The sequence below is a fragment of the Protopterus annectens genome, chromosome 16.part0, assembly GCF_019279795.1.
Source record: "Protopterus annectens isolate FY-2018-M chromosome 16.part0, PAN1.0, whole genome shotgun sequence".
NCBI lineage: Eukaryota > Metazoa > Chordata > Ceratodontiformes > Protopteridae > Protopterus > Protopterus annectens.
In genome coordinates this window covers 356,124,651-356,143,701 of record NC_056750.1, presented here as the reverse complement: position 1 = coordinate 356,143,701, position 19,051 = coordinate 356,124,651, and the positions used below count along the sequence as shown (strand labels likewise).

Sequence of the window (19,051 nt, the reverse complement as noted above, 5' to 3'; positions counted from 1 at the left end):
TCTGATTGTTTTCAAAATATTAAGCATTTTTTAGGAGGTTTCTTTGCTGATATTTGCAGTAGGCAGTGGATTGGTGTTTAATTATATGTCTCCACATCTAAAGACTGAATTATTACCAGTAGGATTGCGCTTTGACATTTTAATAATCTAGACTGAAGTGCTTGTCTCTACAGAGCTCAAGCAGTAAGTATTAAGGTTTTCTTGGATATAGTACCAGGCTGTAGTTACATATAATCAACCTGGTTGGAATACTAGTAAGAGTTTGAAAGCTTTTCATGGTATTTTGTAGGAGGCTGCATTCATTATTTGGTTTTGCTTAGCTAGACTATCCTATTATTTGTAAACACTGTAAATCTATGAACTATCATGTCCTTTCTCCTATTATCATTGGCTCATGCCTCAGTTATCTTTATGATATTTCTTACTTCCAATCTGGCAACTATCCTTCTTAAGATTCTGGTACTTTATCATTATCCTAAACATTAATGTGCTTCCTACTGCTGGTTCTCCTCTTCCCATTATACTGTGTTGTCCCTCTGTTCTTGTCTCTTCCCTTTACCTTTCTGCATGGTTCATATTTTAAACAGAAGCATCTGATCTAAGAAGTAGAGTATCACTGACAAATAAAATGCTGTTGAGTGAGAGCAGGGTCTTTTCTTGGTTGTTTATGAACAGTGAGAACAGTAGTAGCCCCAGGCCAGACCCCAGTGTATACCTGCTTGGACTCTTATAGCATTAAGAAGATATGGTGCTATTAATGCCTCTGAACATTCTATCTGGGAAGTATGAGGGTAACAATCTGACTGCCTATTCAGTAAAGCAAGTCCTTGCCAGTGAGGCCAACAAGACGGTGTTGTCTACTCTTTTGCCTGCCGTTTTAAGATGGATGAAGATGGATGAAGATAGCTCTTGTGATGTGTCTCTTTTCCATTGCATCCTAAATGGGATTTATAACCCAAGCCTACTGTAGCGAAACTGTTATAGCCAGCAAGCTGACTGAAATTTCCAGAAGATAATTACAAACTCATGTGTCTACTAGCACTTAACTACTAAACAGAATAAGGTCTTGGTTAATTAGGACTGGCCTATTAAACAGCAGGTTAGGAGACAGGCAGGCATGTAAAGCAAACTTTTAAGTGCTGCAGAACTGTTTCTGTGCCGCATACTTCAAAACACATACATGGAAGCATGCACACACCCGTGCAAACGCACACACACATACACACACTATTATATCATCATATTACATCATACATTATATCATATTACAATACTATGCTTGTCAGCAGCTAGGATAGCACAGGTGACTAGCCATTAGTCAACATTGCACTTGATAAAATGAAAAAAAAAATAATGATTTTCTCTGGAGCTTTGCTGCCACACCTCCATGCAGGAGAGACCTTTATCTTTAAAATCTAAATTCTGACTCCATCTCATCACACGTTGGTAAAAACTGGAACTGCAGTGACACATCGACCAATCATTATATCACTAATACAACACACTGACACATAGCACATTAACCAATCATTATATCACTAATACAACACACTGACACACAGTACATCCACCGATCATTGTATCACTAATACAACATACTGACACATAGTACATTGAACAATCATGATATCACTAATACAATTTATTTATTTATTTTATTTAACATTTGTTTACCAGAAAATTCTGACTTGGAACATAGCCAATTTCCAGTGTAGGCCCAGGGAGAAATGCTCCAGACACATGTCTTTGTAACATGAGAGGAAACTGGAGCACCCGGAGGAAATCCACATGAATACAGGGAGGACATGCAGACTCCACACAGAAGGCACCTCAACCAAGAATCGAACTGGGGAATCTCTTGCTGTGAGGCGACAAAACAACCGTTGGCCTACTGCATCGTCCAACAGATTGACACATAGTACATCAAACAATTGTTATATCACGAATACAACACACGGACACATAGTAATTAACCAATCATTATATCTCTAATACAACACACTGACATATAGTACATCCACCGATCATTGTATCACTAATACAACACACTGACACATAGTAGATCAAATGATCATTATATCACTAATACAACACACTGACACATAGTACATCCACCGATCATATCACTCATACAGCACAGTGACACACAGTACATCAACCAATCATTATATCACTAATACAACACACTGAGACATAGTGCATCTTCTGATCATTATATCACTAATACAGCAGCACTGACACATAGTACATTGACCAATCATTATATCACTAATACAACACACTGAGACATAGTACATTGACCAATCATTATATCACTAATACAACACACTGACACATTGTACATCCACCAATCATTATATCACTAATACAAGACACTGGCACATAATACATCCACCGATCATTGTATCACTAATACAACACACTGACACATAGTACATTGACCAATCATTACATCACTAATACAAGACACTGACACATAGTACATTCACCAATCATTATATCACTAATACAACACACTGACACATAGTACATTGACCAATCATTACATCACTAATACAACACACTGACACATAGTACATTGACCGATCATTATATCACTAATACAACACACTGACAAATAGTAGATCAAGTGATCATTATATCACTAATGCAATACACTGATACATAGTACATTGACTGATTGTTATATCACTAATACGACACACTGACACACAATAAATTGCCCGATCTTAATATCTCTAATCTAGAAGAATATTTAACTTTATTTTATGTGATTATGACTATTTGGTGCAATGTCTGCATGCAAATGTTAAAGTACTTTGGAATCCAATGACTGCTCCTGTTGCTAGTCTTTGCACTGTTGAATGCTGCATTCATTCGGCTCCTCAGTGTTCATCATTGACATCATGAATAATACAGGATCTATAGGTTGTATTACTTCTATCCTACAAATGTCCGTATAAAACATAATGGGGAAAGCAACACAGAATTATGGGCTTGATTCTTTAGAAACACTGTTCTCTAATACCTAACAGTGAGAAGTAACAAATAAATACATACAAAAAGTATTTTAGTTTATCTTGCATGATTACAAATATCATTTGGTGCAGCATTGTAATCATAATGCTTTTAAAAGCAATGCTTACCCATTACTAAATGCATGAAGCAATAGTGAAATAAAGGCAAAAAGAATACTTCACATTAATTTAAATGATTACAGGTACCATTCAGTGAGCACTTGCATGTGAATGTTGCAGTAATGTGCACCTTCTCAACATATAAAATTTTATTTATTCTACTCTGCAAATTTCCTTTTGTAAACATGGTCATGGGGAAGCAACATACAGTAGTAGGTCTCGATTATTTGATAAGCAATATTATCTAATATCCAGCAGTAAGAAATAATAGCCAATTTTTGTCATAATGAACCTTTCACTTTCTTTTACATGGTTATAAATATCATTTGTTGTCCTGTCTTCTCAGAGATATTACTGACACATAATACATCAATCAACGTTATATCACTAATACAACACACTGACACATAGTAATTGACCAATCATTATATCACTAATACAACACACTGACACATAGTACATCCACCGATCATTGTATCACTAATACAACACACTGACACATAGTAGATCAAACGATCATTATATCACTAATACAACACACTGATACATAGTACATTGACCGATCGTTATATCACTAATACAACACACTGACAGACAATAAATTGACCGATCATTATATCACTAATATAACACACTGACACATAATACATCAACCAATAATTCTATCACTAATACAACAGCACTGACACGTAGTAGATCCACTGATTATTGTATCACTAATACAAGACACTGACAAATAGTACATCCAATGATCATTATATCACTAGTACAACACACTGATGAATAGTACATCAACCAATCATTATATCACTAATACAACACACTGACACGCAGTACATTCACTGATCATTATATCACTAATAGAACACACTGACTGCATTTTTTTTTTGTTATTCAACATGCAGCTTAGGGTTGTGGCAGTGGCAGGGTTAGGGTTAGCAGGCATTGATAAGGAGAGCATGGTGGGCTTTGCTACACTAACTGTATCCCCTAACCTAACTCTAACATTAACCCTAACTCAAAACACTCACAATCACACACTTAGTCTCCATCTCCTTATCAAATCCTTACTCTAACCCTAACCCACACATATTCGCAAACATAGACACATTCACACATGCACCTACTGCACAAGTGACATCTCACTTACCAATTTCTATGAAACACAGACCTGAAAAAATGTCCATTCAATAAACTGGACATTGGACCAAAAACACTGCATGTCCACTTGTGGGCCAAAGCAATCAGGACCCATATTAAATAAACACACACACACACACACACACACACACACACACACACACACACACACACACATAATATACTTAAGTCTCATGAATGTATTAAGTTTATTCTATCTCATTCATTAAACCTTTAAATTACAATGGCAGTGTTGGTTTATAGATATAAAATGGTACATACCACTGTTGCTTGTTCGCGGTCCATGGTATTATATGTGCATGAAGTTATTAATACATCTCCCTATTGAAAAAAAAAACAATGTAATTAGGTTTGGGCAGATACTACTTAGGCAGTGGGACAGATTGTGTGTTTATTTGTATTAATGTATTTAATGTTTGTCTCAAAAAACATTGTATTGCAAAATTCACATATAAATTAAAAACTTCCTGGGCAAGAACTTTTTATGCAATTCACTTGGGGACATTTATTCATCTTGCTTTTGTTTTCATAATTATCTTATTTCCAGAAGATATTTATTCATATAATCAATGTCTCTGAAATGGAAATGTTGAGTAATTATATCACAGATTATTGTAATCAAATAAAATCAGACAATTGACAGAAGTGGGCAATCCAAAAGGAGATAGTGATTGGTTATTTTGCAGCATTGCTAAGAATTCTCATTCAATTAAAGCTATTTAATTAAAATATTTGATATGACAAGACAAAGAATGGAATAAGTGGTGAGTCTGTAAAACACTTTAGTGCTTGAGTTATATAGAGTTCACTTATGGTAGTTGATGAAGAATCCAGACCATTGCAAGCACCATTCCCCTTATAGCCTCCTTGAACTGGTTCAGAAACACAGCACATTTCCAAGGAAGAGATCTGTAAATATTTAATGCAGACTGTTGTACTGGTTACAGCTGAATGGAAAAAATAAGAAAACATAGCCCTGCAACATAAGGAGGTTCATCTTCTACTAACCTGCTCATATATAATCAATCCTTTAAAACAGTTCACAACCATTGGGACATACATGGTCATATGCTAAAGAAATACATGAAATATTGCCTTCAAAAGTCAGTCTAATGAGATTATTCCTGTAGGTTAAGTTCAAAGATGTTTTCATAATGCAAACTAAGGTCATATATCATACTAGCTTGCAGGCTTTCCAGAAGCAGAACGGGAGGCTGTTTGCCATTTCATAGTGAAGGTATAAGATTAATGTATCACTACAGTGTTGTATCCTGCTGCACTGGCTGGTGACATTACCTAGAAAAAAAAGATGGTTACTGGAGTTAAAAGCAGAGAACAGCATATAGTGCCCTCACTGTGCATGTTGAATTTTATCGGAAAAACTAAAGTATATGAACTAACTTGTACCAGCTCGTACCTGTGAGTTGGTTCATGTTGTGATTGCAGTCACAGTTAAGGATCATTGTTTTGCATGATATTAGTTTGATATTTAGTGTGTAAATATGGCAGTATAAATAGAAATGCACCCAGTTCATTAAATTGTTATATTGTAGTAGATTTGTTTTAAAAATCTGCTTCCTGTTTGTACCCTACCCCCTCTCTGGGATGAAGGATATTTTATTACTGATGTCACTCTGGTAACCTGTCTGATTTACATCTGAATGGTTTGATCACTTGTAAGACATTAAGTTATTATTTATCATTGTTTACATGTCATATTCATTCAGGTCAATGAAATTGTCTTACTGTTTTTTGGGCTTCTCCCCTTAATGACAGTCATGTTTTGGTCTCTTGGCTGTTCTATTCTCCCATTTGTTTCCAGGGATGAGACCCTGTGACCCAGCGAGTTCTGTTTAGAGACTGGGAATTTGTAATTAAACCCTAGCATTCTCAGCACATGTCCAAAGCATCCAAGGCAACTGTATGCAAAAGGATGATGCAACATATATACATACCTTCATGTGTATGTAATCAAATAACTCTGCCCCCCATTGTAGACAGAACCTTTTTACAAACACTGGATGCTAGCCTACTATATAGCAAGGTTTCAGAAATGTGTTAGTAAGAGTGTGCACAGGGTATTGTTTTATTTGCAGAGCAAAGCCATGATGCTTGTCACAAGCCAGACCACTGGAATGAGTGTCCTCTTTGATCTGGTTTACTGTTGTCATTTCAAGAAATTTAGCAAGGGAAGAGCGAGGCAGTAGGTTGATAATTGTCCATATCTGATTTAATATACCCCATTGTAGAATTAGAATTAAAGTAACATGAAAGGTACAGGAGGAAAAGGCGTCATTAATAATGTGTACCAGTGGGATGGATTTGACTTTAATACAAGCATGCAGAAATTTAAGCTGTAAACCATTTGCACCAGGTCTGCAAATAATTAGTCTCTTTAAAAGTGTATTTTTCTTGGACAAAACAGGAAAGAAAGACACAGAATAGGACTAGATAAGAGGGGGTTATAGGAACGTGAGTGGGTAAAAATGTATTAGCATTGTCAGTACAGTCAGACCAGGAAGCACTACTGGTGAGAATGGGTGACATTTTGCATTAGGTAATTAACTTCCTGACAATATTTTTATATAGGTCTTGAAAATATGCTGCTTTATTTATTCTTGAAAAACAGGTATTGGTCTATCTTGAAAGTTATTTGCAGCAGCTGCATAAAGAAGTGAATGTGTCTGACCTACTCTTTCAGCCCTTTTATAGACAACTGAACTTTGGTGCTGTCTCAGAATGATTTTATGGCTCAGTACTGACCCAAGGAACTGAGATGCCTTGTTTTTTGCCCCTTTTCCAAGGGAATACATGTTTTGCAGAAGTAAAAGTATGTTCAGAAAATATTTGCTGAACATATGTGTCATGGCACCTTGGGCTCTATTAACATGATCCTCAGGGTGCCACTGTGAGAGGGACATAAATATATTTTCTGTCACAGCTTTATTCATATTGGTCTATCTGTATTCTTCTATAGAGTGATGCAAAACATTAGAATATTTCTTTTTTGATCTGTGTACTACTCTCTCATTTTGCTGTGTGATAGAGTAGTACATCAGTATTATATTATTTTGTATCTCATCCTGTGGTGGTGCAGCGGTAGCGTTGTTGCCTCACAGCAAGAGGTTCCCCTTTTCGATTCTCGGCTGGAGTGCCTTCTGTGTGGAGTCTGCATGTCCTCCCCATGGTTGAGTGGCATTCGAAAGACATGCATGAATGGGCGTATGTTCGCTGAAGGTTGGGCATCGGGCTGGCAATTTGGCACAATAAAAATCTACTGCCAATCATTAGCGGACCGCAGTTCTGCTGTGGCAACCCCTAACCAGTAAAATCCGAAAAGACAAACAACAACATTATTTTGTATCGCATTCTGACCTTAATCTCAAGAACAGATTTTAGCAAATGTGCAAAGCAATTAATAAGGCTAGTCACTGTAACATCTTCCATTGTGGCTGATTTTGAAGTTAACAGTGTACAATACACTTAAAACTGCTGCATCACGTTGTGTCTCTTACATTAATGCCTAATCTCTGCAGCATTCAGTATTACTGTCCATTTGATTGGCTATTATTTGCTTGGGGTTTTGTTGCCTAAGCTCCTATTTTTGATGCCTGCTTTCTTTGTAACAAAATGCTTTCCAACATTGCCCAGTATACAATGACCATCTCTGCCAGAATGCATTGTGATCTTCCTGTACTTTCAGAGTTGATCTTCAAAGCATAAACATTTGTCACATGCACTCAAGACCTTCTGGACATGAAGATGGTATAAAATTGTTTTACTGAGGGAGCAAAACAGAAGACAACATTATTATTGTGAGGCAGTTATATACCTAGTGGACATTTTTTCAGTGCACTGGCTTGTTATTTTTTTTGTAAAATGAGCATTCTATTTCCTCATTAAACTGTGTCAATTAACTTGTTGCTATTGTCTTTATGGTTGGCAGAACTGATATTTGTATATTCAACAATATCTAGCTGTTATTAAAAACGAAAGCTATGTCCTTGCCATAACAATAGATACATATTGTCTCTTTCTGTCTGGTTCAACCTGTGCATTATCAGATCCACCTCGGATCTTATGCCAGCCAAATCCTCAAAACTTCACCACACTGGGCTTCACCACTCCTACCCACAATCCCCTGCTCCCCAACAGATACCTCAGATCGAATTTGTCCCATTTTAATCTAGCTCTAAAATACATTTCTCACATAAATGCAGAAGAGGATGACAAAGAACTCCAAGAAAAAAGGGTACTCAAACCTACCCCACTCGGTCATCTTAGACAACGAGATTCACTAAAAAGCTAGGGGCAGAAAGGGAAAATCTGACAGACACTTGGATAATGTCACTTTAGACACAGGTCTGCCCAATTTGGATTTCAAAAGCTGGCTGGATTTTCTAAAAGTTTTTGCCCTGTCCAGGTAAAATGCCAATTGTCTATGCACATCCAAGCAATACAGTAAGTATTCATCCTTGTTCAAGAAATTAAAGAAAAACACAGAAAGATGAAGAGATCTATTCAAATTAATCTCAGAGGTTACTTTGGGCAGAAAGAAGAATTGGTGCTGAGTCAAGCCCTGTCTTTGTGAAACACCAGATAAGGAGAAGAAGAATGTAGAGCTTGTAGCTCGGAAACTCTCATGGCTGAGGTAACTGTCACTAGACACAATGTTTTCCAAGATAACAGCTTTAGGGCTCAAGTAACAGACACACCTCTCAACCTCTTAGCACAAAAATCTGGACAAAGCCAAAAATAATTGGGGGGGGGGGCAAAGTTCCAAAAATAGGGACAGGTTTTAAATACTGCACTTATAAACTTAGAAAGTTGCTAGAATAAAAGGAATCATGTTACTATGCATTTTCTGAAGGATATGAAGTCCGAAACTCAAATGCTTGTCATTATGTAGTGAATTTAGTCCTCAGTGATTTGCCACAAAAATCTACAATATCACAAATTTTATGAGGAACAGACCAACAACTTGAGGCAAAAATCTGGATATTCTGTGAAAACATGACCAGCTGAGAGGTATGGTAGCAGAATGTTCAAAAGGAGGGCCTGCAAGGACTTGCAACAAAAAAAGCAGATCCTAGTGAGGGACTGGATCCTGAATGGGAGGATGCAAAATAATTGTCCCTTTGAGAAACTCCTTAGAAAGTTTCAGAGCATCCAAGGGGAACATTATTCTTACCAACATGGACATTATAAATGGCTGCCAGTTGTATCTCGATTGTAGAAAAACTAGAGCCTGATTTAAACAATTTGGCAAGAAAATCTAGAACTCTAAGGGGAGTCAAAAAAAGGAACAAATCATTTAGATTCCACCCACATCACAAAACATTTCCATTTAGTGGAATGCACCTTCCTAGGGATAGCTTTGGGACCAGGACAAAATATACACAACACTGTCAGACAACTTGGAATTCCTGGCCATCAAGGGAACAGTAAAAAACATGTGGTTAACTTGAGGAACTACAGATTGGGAAGATGCAGAACTGATGTATGAGAAATGAGAACTGGTGTGGGATCCAGACCCCAAGGAGGGTATCACAGAAGAAACAACAGAAAGGGGGCCACACCTGATGAGGCCAGAAGGGAGCTGTCAGTCTGCAAGTAGCTACCTTCTGGGGAAACTTGACATTCAGAGGAATGGGAGATAAGTATTGAGGACACTTGGGGGGCCATGTATACAGAAGAGCATCTCATGGATGACCACCCCTGAGGGGGTAACAAGGCATAATAACTGTTGCACTTGCTGTTGGAGGCAGAAACAAAGACGTTGTAATGCAAAGTGCCCTAATACTAAAAGAGTGAAGCTGCAACTCTTGGATTCAGGGACCACTCATGAGGAAGAAGAATGTTCCTGATCAAACTGTCGACCAAAATGTTGGACCTCCCTTGGATGTGCATTGCACTCAGAAAGCATTGAGACAAGACTGTTCATTGACAAATCCTCATAGTTTTTTGACAAAGGGGATAGGAATGTGTTCCCCCCTGCTTGTTGAGATACCAGACAGTGGATATATTTTATGTCTGTATCAAAATCACTGCATTAGGGAGGACATCCTGAAAGTCCTACAATGTAAGGAAGATGGCCTTCATCTGCAGGACATTGATGTGAATGTTGGCTTCTGTAAAAGATAAGGACACTTGATCCATCCTCATTCAAAATATCCCCCACCCAAAAAGAGAATAATCTGTGGTGACTGTGGCCACAGGTTGGGGAATGATGAACAGTCTCCCATTGGTCACTAAGGGACACATTAACCACAACCACCAAATCTGATTGTGACACACCTTTCCCAGCCTTATGAGAAAGCCCTTGGATGACTCAAGTAGGACCATAGCACTGCAAGAGTCCACTGTAGACACTCATGTCATACTTCACTAAGGGGACTAAACTTATTAAAGCTGTCAAGTGGCCTAAGATTTTAAAATCACATGAGCTGGTGGGGGGGGGGGGGTTGCAAGGGTCAGCACAAATACTGCCTGGGATCAAAAGCTGATCACTCTGAAGCTTTGGATCTTGGCAATTTGATTGACAGTATCCAAACAGCAACCTATGAATTCTAAAGCCTGAACAGGTTGTAGGCACAACTTTAGTTAATTGACAGTTATCCCTAACTGGCCACACAACTAGAGTAAGGTAACCCTGGTCATGATTAGAGATGATCTCATCTCGTGGGAGCAGTGAGGAGCCAAGAATCCAGGAAGGGAAAGACTTGAAACCCCTGTAGCTGGACCCAGGCTGCAAACATTGCCATGCATTATTTGAACACTGGAATAGGGATGGGGGAATGGTAAGACCAAATGGCAGGGCTCTGAAGTGGTAATAAGTGTCCTCCAGCCAGACCTGCAGAAACCTCTTGGAGAGCCTCTCCACCTTGATAAGATGGAATGCATACTTGATGTCTTTTGAGCACATCCAATTGTCCTTCCTCAGCAGAGGTAGAATGGACTACATCATGACCAACCGGAATTCAGTCTGCTTCATGAAGGGATTCATTTTCCTATAATCCATTATTGGCCTGAAGTCCCTGTTCTTCTTTAGTATCAAAAAGAACCTTGAGTAGACCCTGGAATCCTTATCTTGGATGACTCAGTTGTCAACAGCTTCTGAGTCTGTACCACTGCCCTGATTGTGTGGACTGCCCCTGCTCTGCTGGTGCATCCATTATGACTTCCCCCAGCCATGGGTGGAACCCTGCTAAGGAACATCCTGGGATGACTGCTATGATTTTCTAAAAATGAGACATTTTCTCCATTTTTGATTCCTTGAGAAGGTTCACTGAGGGGTAGCAAAATGCACTCCTTTGGCAGACAGTGCCTTCTTGCTCACTTCTAGTAGAGAGTTTCTTCACTCTTAGGCCCAAATAAGGAAGAGCCATCAAATGGGGCATTAAAAGAGGATTCCTTGAAGCATTCTGCAAAGATGCACAGCTGCATCCAAGCATGGTGTTGCATGGCAATGTCAATGTCAGCTGCTCGGGGCACTCCATCTACTGTGTTTGAAATGAGCCTCATGGAAATGTTGGCAATAGATTGAAGAGTAGACAGCTGACTCTCTAGTGTCTACTGACCCTCTGGAGACTGTTGTGTCCTAATGTTCCTCAATATTTCTGGCACAAGATTAAGCTGAAGCATTGTTAAGTGTGATAGTAATTAAATGTTCTCAGAACAAATGTCACTGACCCATAAAATCACTTCTTTAGATGGTTCAAAGCCCAAGATTCTTTGTTTGGGAGATAGACCAAGGAAGTTTCCTCAGAAATTTCCTTCTTGGTAGTGGTCACTACCACAATCACATAAATGGGTGGGTCCTTACTCCAGTGTGGCTGATTATTGGCAGGAGCAACAATTTTATCAAGCTTCTTAGGAATAGGCTTTATCATGTTAGGTTCCTTCCATGCCTTCTGAGACACTAGCTAATGCATCCAGAGGGGGAACCACCCAGTGTATAGATGGGCCCACACCAAAGCTCTCTAAAAACACTGACTCATCCAGAGATGGGGTTTCAGTGGTCCAGCCACCACACTTTGAAGAATTTCCATGAAATTGCTAAAGGAGGCATCATCTCACAGTGACTTAGAGACCCCTCTCCTTCTTTGAGGTCAGTATCTTAAGTGAGAGACTCCTCAGGGGAGTCAAGGTGCTTCCTGATGCACTACATCTTTCCTGAAATCATCTGCTAGTGTCAAAGCTGGAGAAGAGGGGGAAGAGGCTGGAAGCTCCACCAGGGGAGTAGATTGGAGGCCAACTGGCATGGGCTGTCCAGGAGCAGGCTAATGACTGGCAGCAGACACAGATGAGAATGGGGATGGAACACTAGCTGAGGAAGACTGACCCATCTCTGAGCAGAGAACATCCACTTCATGACATCAAAGGTGGAGGTGGAAGCTGGCCTGCCAGAGTTGACAGTCTTAGTATCCAAAGATACCTGAGGCATGCCCAAATCTGTGGTAGCTAAAACTCACCCCGACATTGAGACCGGGGCTGGGCTGTTGAAGGCTAAAGCTCCAAGTGGGAGGCACTAACTCAAAGCTGGAATCATCAAACCCAGTCGGCAAATGCCAGCCTTGTCCCCACAACTCCAAGGTCCACTTGGCTCTGACATAGCTGGGAGCGATGAGACCAGAGTAGATATTGGAGCTGAGGACAGCCAAGTTGTCGGATCTGACCCCAAGGGTGTGAACACGGATGGGCTCAAGGACCGAGGGTGGAAACCAGGGTGATGGAGTTGAGTTTCTGTGAAGGGGTCCTGAATCCAAAAGAATAAGATCTAATTGCATACAAATCTTTGAAAAGGACTGCATAAGCTGCTTCACAACTGACACTTTGAAACTGCTCACCAACCTCAATGACTGAGAGGAAGATGACATACATGGGGGCTTGGAGGTTTGATTTGAAGATAAAGAACCCATCTACTGAATCCAAGCTGGAGAAACTCAAAACTTGCATGGGGAAGGAGAGAACTTTGGAAACCTCTCCAGTGGAGTGGACAGGAAGAATTTGAAGCTACCATACCAGATGGAGCCCCTTTGACCAAAAAAATGGCTCAATACACTGAGGACAGGAGATAGAGCCTTGCTCATCATCAGCACCGTGAGCAATGAGATCTGAGGAGTCAGAACTGATGCTATAGCCAAAGCCACCAGGGCACCTGATGGTCTTGTGACCTTTGGGTATGGCGAGCCAGAAGAGGGTCCAGGCATTGAGACTGAACAGGCCCTCATACGATCCCCTCTAGCAGTCTTGGAGTCCTTGAAAGGATAGTGCAGTTCGTCTGTACCGTTCTTTGATGCTGAAGAGGATCCAGTTTGAAGGTGATCCTTAAGGACTAACTTAGCCCTTCTTTCATTAACTGCCCAAGACCCAAACCCCTCACTGATTGAGCAGGGGGGGATCATGGTGAACATCCCAAACAATAGACAAACTTGTCATGTACATCTTTTGAGGGCAGCTTGTGCTCACAAGCAAAACATTTTTTTAATCCCTTATCCATGGATAAGGAAGAACCCTATAACAAATACACACACACTACACAGAAGAGAAATACTGTGCTAAACACACTCTAGAGAGAAAAACTACCCTACCTAGAAAAAGAGACAATCTACCGCAAACAACAATTTGCAAAGGCTGGAAAAGCCTGCTGCTGCATATGGATACACTAAGAAAACTATTCTAAACCTAAACCTAGCTAATCTACCTAAGCTATAGAATACTATATTTAAAGGGAAGGAGAAAAAATAGTACAGAAAGCCTATGGAAAAAAAAACAAAAAGAAATTTTTTTGCTGAGCCACAGATTGAGCTACTGATAGGAATGGTGGCAAACATGATTTGAGGTGTCTCTTATGGACTGCGAGATTGTGGGTAGGGAAGTTGAACTCTTGAGAATTTGGCCAGCATAAGAAATGAATCAGATAACCTGCAGGTTGAAACCAGAAGGAGAAAATATCAGACCTATAGATAAACAGATTAGGAACAATTTTTATTGAGTTACCAGAGTTAATGCAATAATGTTACCAAAAATAAAACACTACTAGCTACTTATTTATAGATAATACTTTTCATCTGATAATAAACTTTTCTATGACTGCAGACAAGTCTGAGTCTATGTACAGCTCTGTGTTTTAGATCATAAAATGTGGTGAGCATAGGCCACAGGTTTAGCGAGAAAAATTTTCAACAAATTAAATAGTCTGGTTTCATTGTAGTGTTGTCTGTTCAACTTTACCATCTGATGGGCTTACAAGCCATGAACTGGGTTAAATACTGGAGGTCATTATCATTACATAATACAGTTTATTAAAAGGTTTTGATGGCTTAGTCCCTTAGTAGGAATGTTGGATTATCTGTGACCTGAGAAGTCATTTCACTGATAGCAGTCTCAGTGAGTTCAGTTCCTACAAATCAAGGTAAATGAAAAACTACTAAAAACTAAAGATGGTTATTATTTGACAATTGCCACAAGCATCTGAGCCTAAAAAATAGTATTTTGTGCCTGGAAGTGCTATTAATTAATGTTTTGTCTAACAGACAGCAGTTATCCAAATGTGAATTAGATTTGGTAGGCTTAGTGGTAACTGTGAGAGACTGAATCCAGTAAGAACTTTATCATGGGGTGTTTCACCTTGCCTACCCAAATAAAGGTTAAAACTAGTAATGTACTGTGGTATCCAAAGATGGAGACACAAAGTAAAAACTGAGGAGACAAGGGTGGAATTTTTGGGTGGGGGGTATAAACCGATACTATTCAAAGCTTTAAGGCTATACCCAACATGCACTTACAAATCAGCTAAGTGGAGTTAATTGTGTTCCACTGGTGAGATTTCAATATGTTTATTGCTCAGTGATTATTTACTCAATAGCAAAACACTTACAATAGTTTGGCCGACACAGGGATATACATATTCTTTAAATATTTGAAAAGCATCAATGGTAGTCACTGGTATAAATTAATCACGCTTTAGCCAGGTGTGAAATATACCAACAGTGTTATGTCTCTCATCCACTTTTAAGCCTTAATAGTCTCAGAGTTGTTACATACACTGCTATTATGAATACAGAATGCTTTATGAAATTATGGCTGTAAACATCTCAAAGTACAAAGGGAAACATTGCTTTGGTATGCTGGTAAAGCAGGATGATGGAAAAGAGCTTCTTCATGTCAAAATAACCATCAGAAAGGTCCAGAACCATATATTAATTAGCTAAAGAACTCCCAATATGACCCAAGAAGGCTACAGTGCCTATCTACAGGAACTGGATTTACTCAGTATTAAACCCAATACCATGTTTCTAGGTGATCTAAAGTATGCAACTATAGATGTGAAATCTGCACCGCCACTAGTGCAAAGACACAGGGATTCCTGGACTTTGTCAATACAAATGCCCTGGAACAATTAGTCAGAGAACCCATTATGGAGAACAACACCTTGGATCTTGTCCTTGTAAATATGAGGACATCTTGCACCATCTATTGCACATCTTTGGCACTTATTAGGTCTGCTCATAAAGCTGCCTCCTTCAAAATAAAATTGAAACCAAAGACCCCTTCCACTCAAGGTAACTTTAGGAATTTCTCTAAGACAAACTATCTAATACTAAGTGATACATTTGTAAGCTTCAGATCCCCCAAAAACCCAGTTAACTTCACTGAATACACATGAACATACACCACCACACTATAACAGCATGTAAACAACTGCATAGGCACACTTATTTCTGACATTTGCCCTGCATTTGTTCTTACAGGAACAAAACCCTTTAGTGGAACCATCATATCATAAATCAGCTTTACAATAGAAGGAAGAAAAGTCTGACCAAAAATAAGAAGAAATAAAGAACTCCGACTACACCACGGCTGTAGTGTAAACTTTAATGAACAAAAATAAACAAAGATATGGTAATTGCTTTCACTGCTATTCAGGCAGCTTCTTCAGACATGAATAGCAGTGAAAGCGCTTGTCATATCTTAACAATTTTTCATTTTTGTTCATTAAACTTTATACTCTACCCGTGGTGTATGCTGAGTTCTTTATTTCTGCCTGAATAGCTGTGAAAGTGCTTACCATATCTTAACACTTTTTTATTTTTGTTCATTAAAGTTTACACTCCAGCTGTTGTGTACTTTGAGTTCTTTATTTCATTGGATTTAGATGTTTGCTACAGTGTGTACTCTACCAACCTGTGAGCTTTTTTTGTGTAAAAATAAGAAGAGTGATTCCCAGAATGATAGAGCCCTCATCACTGAAATAAACAGATAACTTAGGAAAATAATAAAATCCACCAAAGCTAAGCCTGAGGCTGAAACAACCAGTTAAGCCAAAGATGATCACCAACCATTTTTTGTAATGTTCATAGTCTCAGAAGAACAATACATCAATGTGCTGTGCTGATTGTGAACAATGTTACGTACAGTGAGCATGAAGATATAGCTAACCTCTTGGCAGATAAATTCAAATTCAAAATTGTCCTCCTCCTCCCTTCTGACTATCCAACAAGATATACTCTATACCAACTTGTATCCAAATATCACAGAAGATGTAGTCATGAAAGCACTAACAAAAGCTAAAGTTACTGCATCGATGGGTCCTGACAATATCCCTGAATGCATCTTAAATGGAATGAAGTACAGTTTAGTCACACACCTAACAATGCTGTTAAACTTGAGCCTCCATAGAGGTTTTATTCAAACAAATGGGCAATAGCTACAGTCATTCACCTGCATAAGGGAGGACTTTCCACAGACCCAGGCAATTACTGACCCATAAGTCTGACCAATCTCATATGGAAAGCCATGGAATGACTTATCATGGAGCTAATCAATAAAAACATATGGAACCTCCAAACACTGAACCCATCTTAGTTTGGATTTGTCAAAGGAAAGTCATGCTCACTCAACCTGGAGGATTTCATTGAAAAGGTCACCAAAGCAATGGATGAAGGTAAAACAGTACAGACTGCATACCTCAACCTCTCCAAGGCTTTTGAAATAATCCTATACTAGGGCATAGTAGAAAAGTTAAATAGACTGGTAGTAGAGACTGCTGACATTGCCTCTCAACCTCCTAGCCCAAGAAATCTGGCCAAAACTTAAAATAATGGATGGAGACAAAGGCCTAAAATTGGGGACAGATTTTAAATGTTGCTCTTATAAACTTAGAAAGTTGCTAGAATAATAGCATCTGTGTTAGAATGTATTTTCTGAAGGATAAGCAGAGAGCATAAGCAGAAATTATGATTTCCAAACTACAAATAAATAAAAACAAATGTATAAATATAGTGTGCGTCTATATTCCCCCAGGTAATAAATCAGGGACCCTAGAAGACATCCTGTACTGGCTATCCAATGCCTACCCAAGGAGGAGGCTGGCCCATTGTTCTAGGGGACCTCAGTATAGATTGGAATACCTGCACCGCAGAGACCCCAAGCACCCATGTAAACCTACATGGTTTTACTTAAACTATAACCTCCCCTACTAGGATCAGGAAGCCTAACAATAAAGAAAGTATCCTAGACTGGATACTAATTAATAGCCCCCACCACATGTACAAATTAGGTACTCTCCCTGAAGATCTAAGTGATCATTTCTTAACGTATACTATTGGGCATAAAGTTGAATGTCCACATCTATCCACCTGTAAAACAATAAGAAATAACAAAAACTTCAACCTTAATAAATTCTTAGAAGAACTTACATTATGCAATTGGTCAGTTCTAAAACAACTACCACTAGATGAGGCAGTAACACACTTTAATAATACATTCCTGGCCATCCTTGACAACCATGCACCTCCACGCTCTATTAGAATTAAAACATAAATTGCCTCCTGGCTCACTAAAGAAACCAAACTAAAGATCATCCAAAGAAATAATGCCTGGAACACCTGGCGCTCCTCTAAAGCCCCACAAGATCAACTCAAATTTTGACAATATAGGAATGATACAAAAAAATCCATATAACTAGACAAAAAAAAACTATTTTTGCCATCTACAGCAGAAATAGCACAACAAGCCACAGAAGTTCTGGGCAGGTATTGACAAACTCCTCCACCCAGGGCAATCCACAAGTCCAGCCCCCTCAGCCCCATCCCAAATTTTGCCAGAGTCCATCGCCAACACCTTTAACACTTTCCTTACAGCAACCATCCAGGCCCTTGCTAGCAAACTTAAACCCACTTGTCGTAACATTGAAACTCCTAAACCCAGTGACATTCTCTCCTTCAGCTTTTAAAAAGTTACGACTTCACTCATTAGAGCCCTAAATAAAAAACTCAAACCAACCACCCTTTTGGCTGACCTCCTCCCTGCAGACTACCTGCAAAAAGCTGCTGATGTTATAGCATTCCCTGTCTCTATTTTGATAAACAGAACCATAACTGAAGCCTCTATCCTCTCTATTGGAAAATATCAGGTCATATCACTCCACAAAGGAGGCAGCTCCATTGAGCTGCCAAACTATAGACCAATAGCTATCCTTTCCCCTCTGGCTAAAATTATGGAAAGGTGTATCCATAAACAACTCTTACACTACCTTATTCAACATAATCTTCTGGCCAACTCTCAGCATGGATTTAGACCACAGCACAGTACCACCACAGCCCTCCTCTCCTTTTCTAATGTCATAAATTCCAACCATAACAACAACAAACTATCTTCTGCCCTGTTTCTTGATTTTTCCAAGGCCTTTGACATGGTTAATCACCAGCTACACTTACCCTCAAGAAAATATCATTAAACAACCATGC

General features: G+C 39.0%; 1 protein-coding gene across 1 annotated transcript in view; it reads right to left on the bottom strand.

Annotated features, from left to right (window-relative positions):
- Window positions 1-19,051, bottom strand: part of DBH (dopamine beta-hydroxylase) — a 746,988-nt gene that overhangs the window by 253,206 nt on the left and 474,731 nt on the right. The window contains exon 9 of the mRNA XM_044058860.1: window positions 4,560-4,619. Coding sequence (XP_043914795.1) covers window positions 4,560-4,619 — 60 coding nt within the window. The remainder of the gene's footprint in view (window positions 1-4,559; window positions 4,620-19,051) is intronic.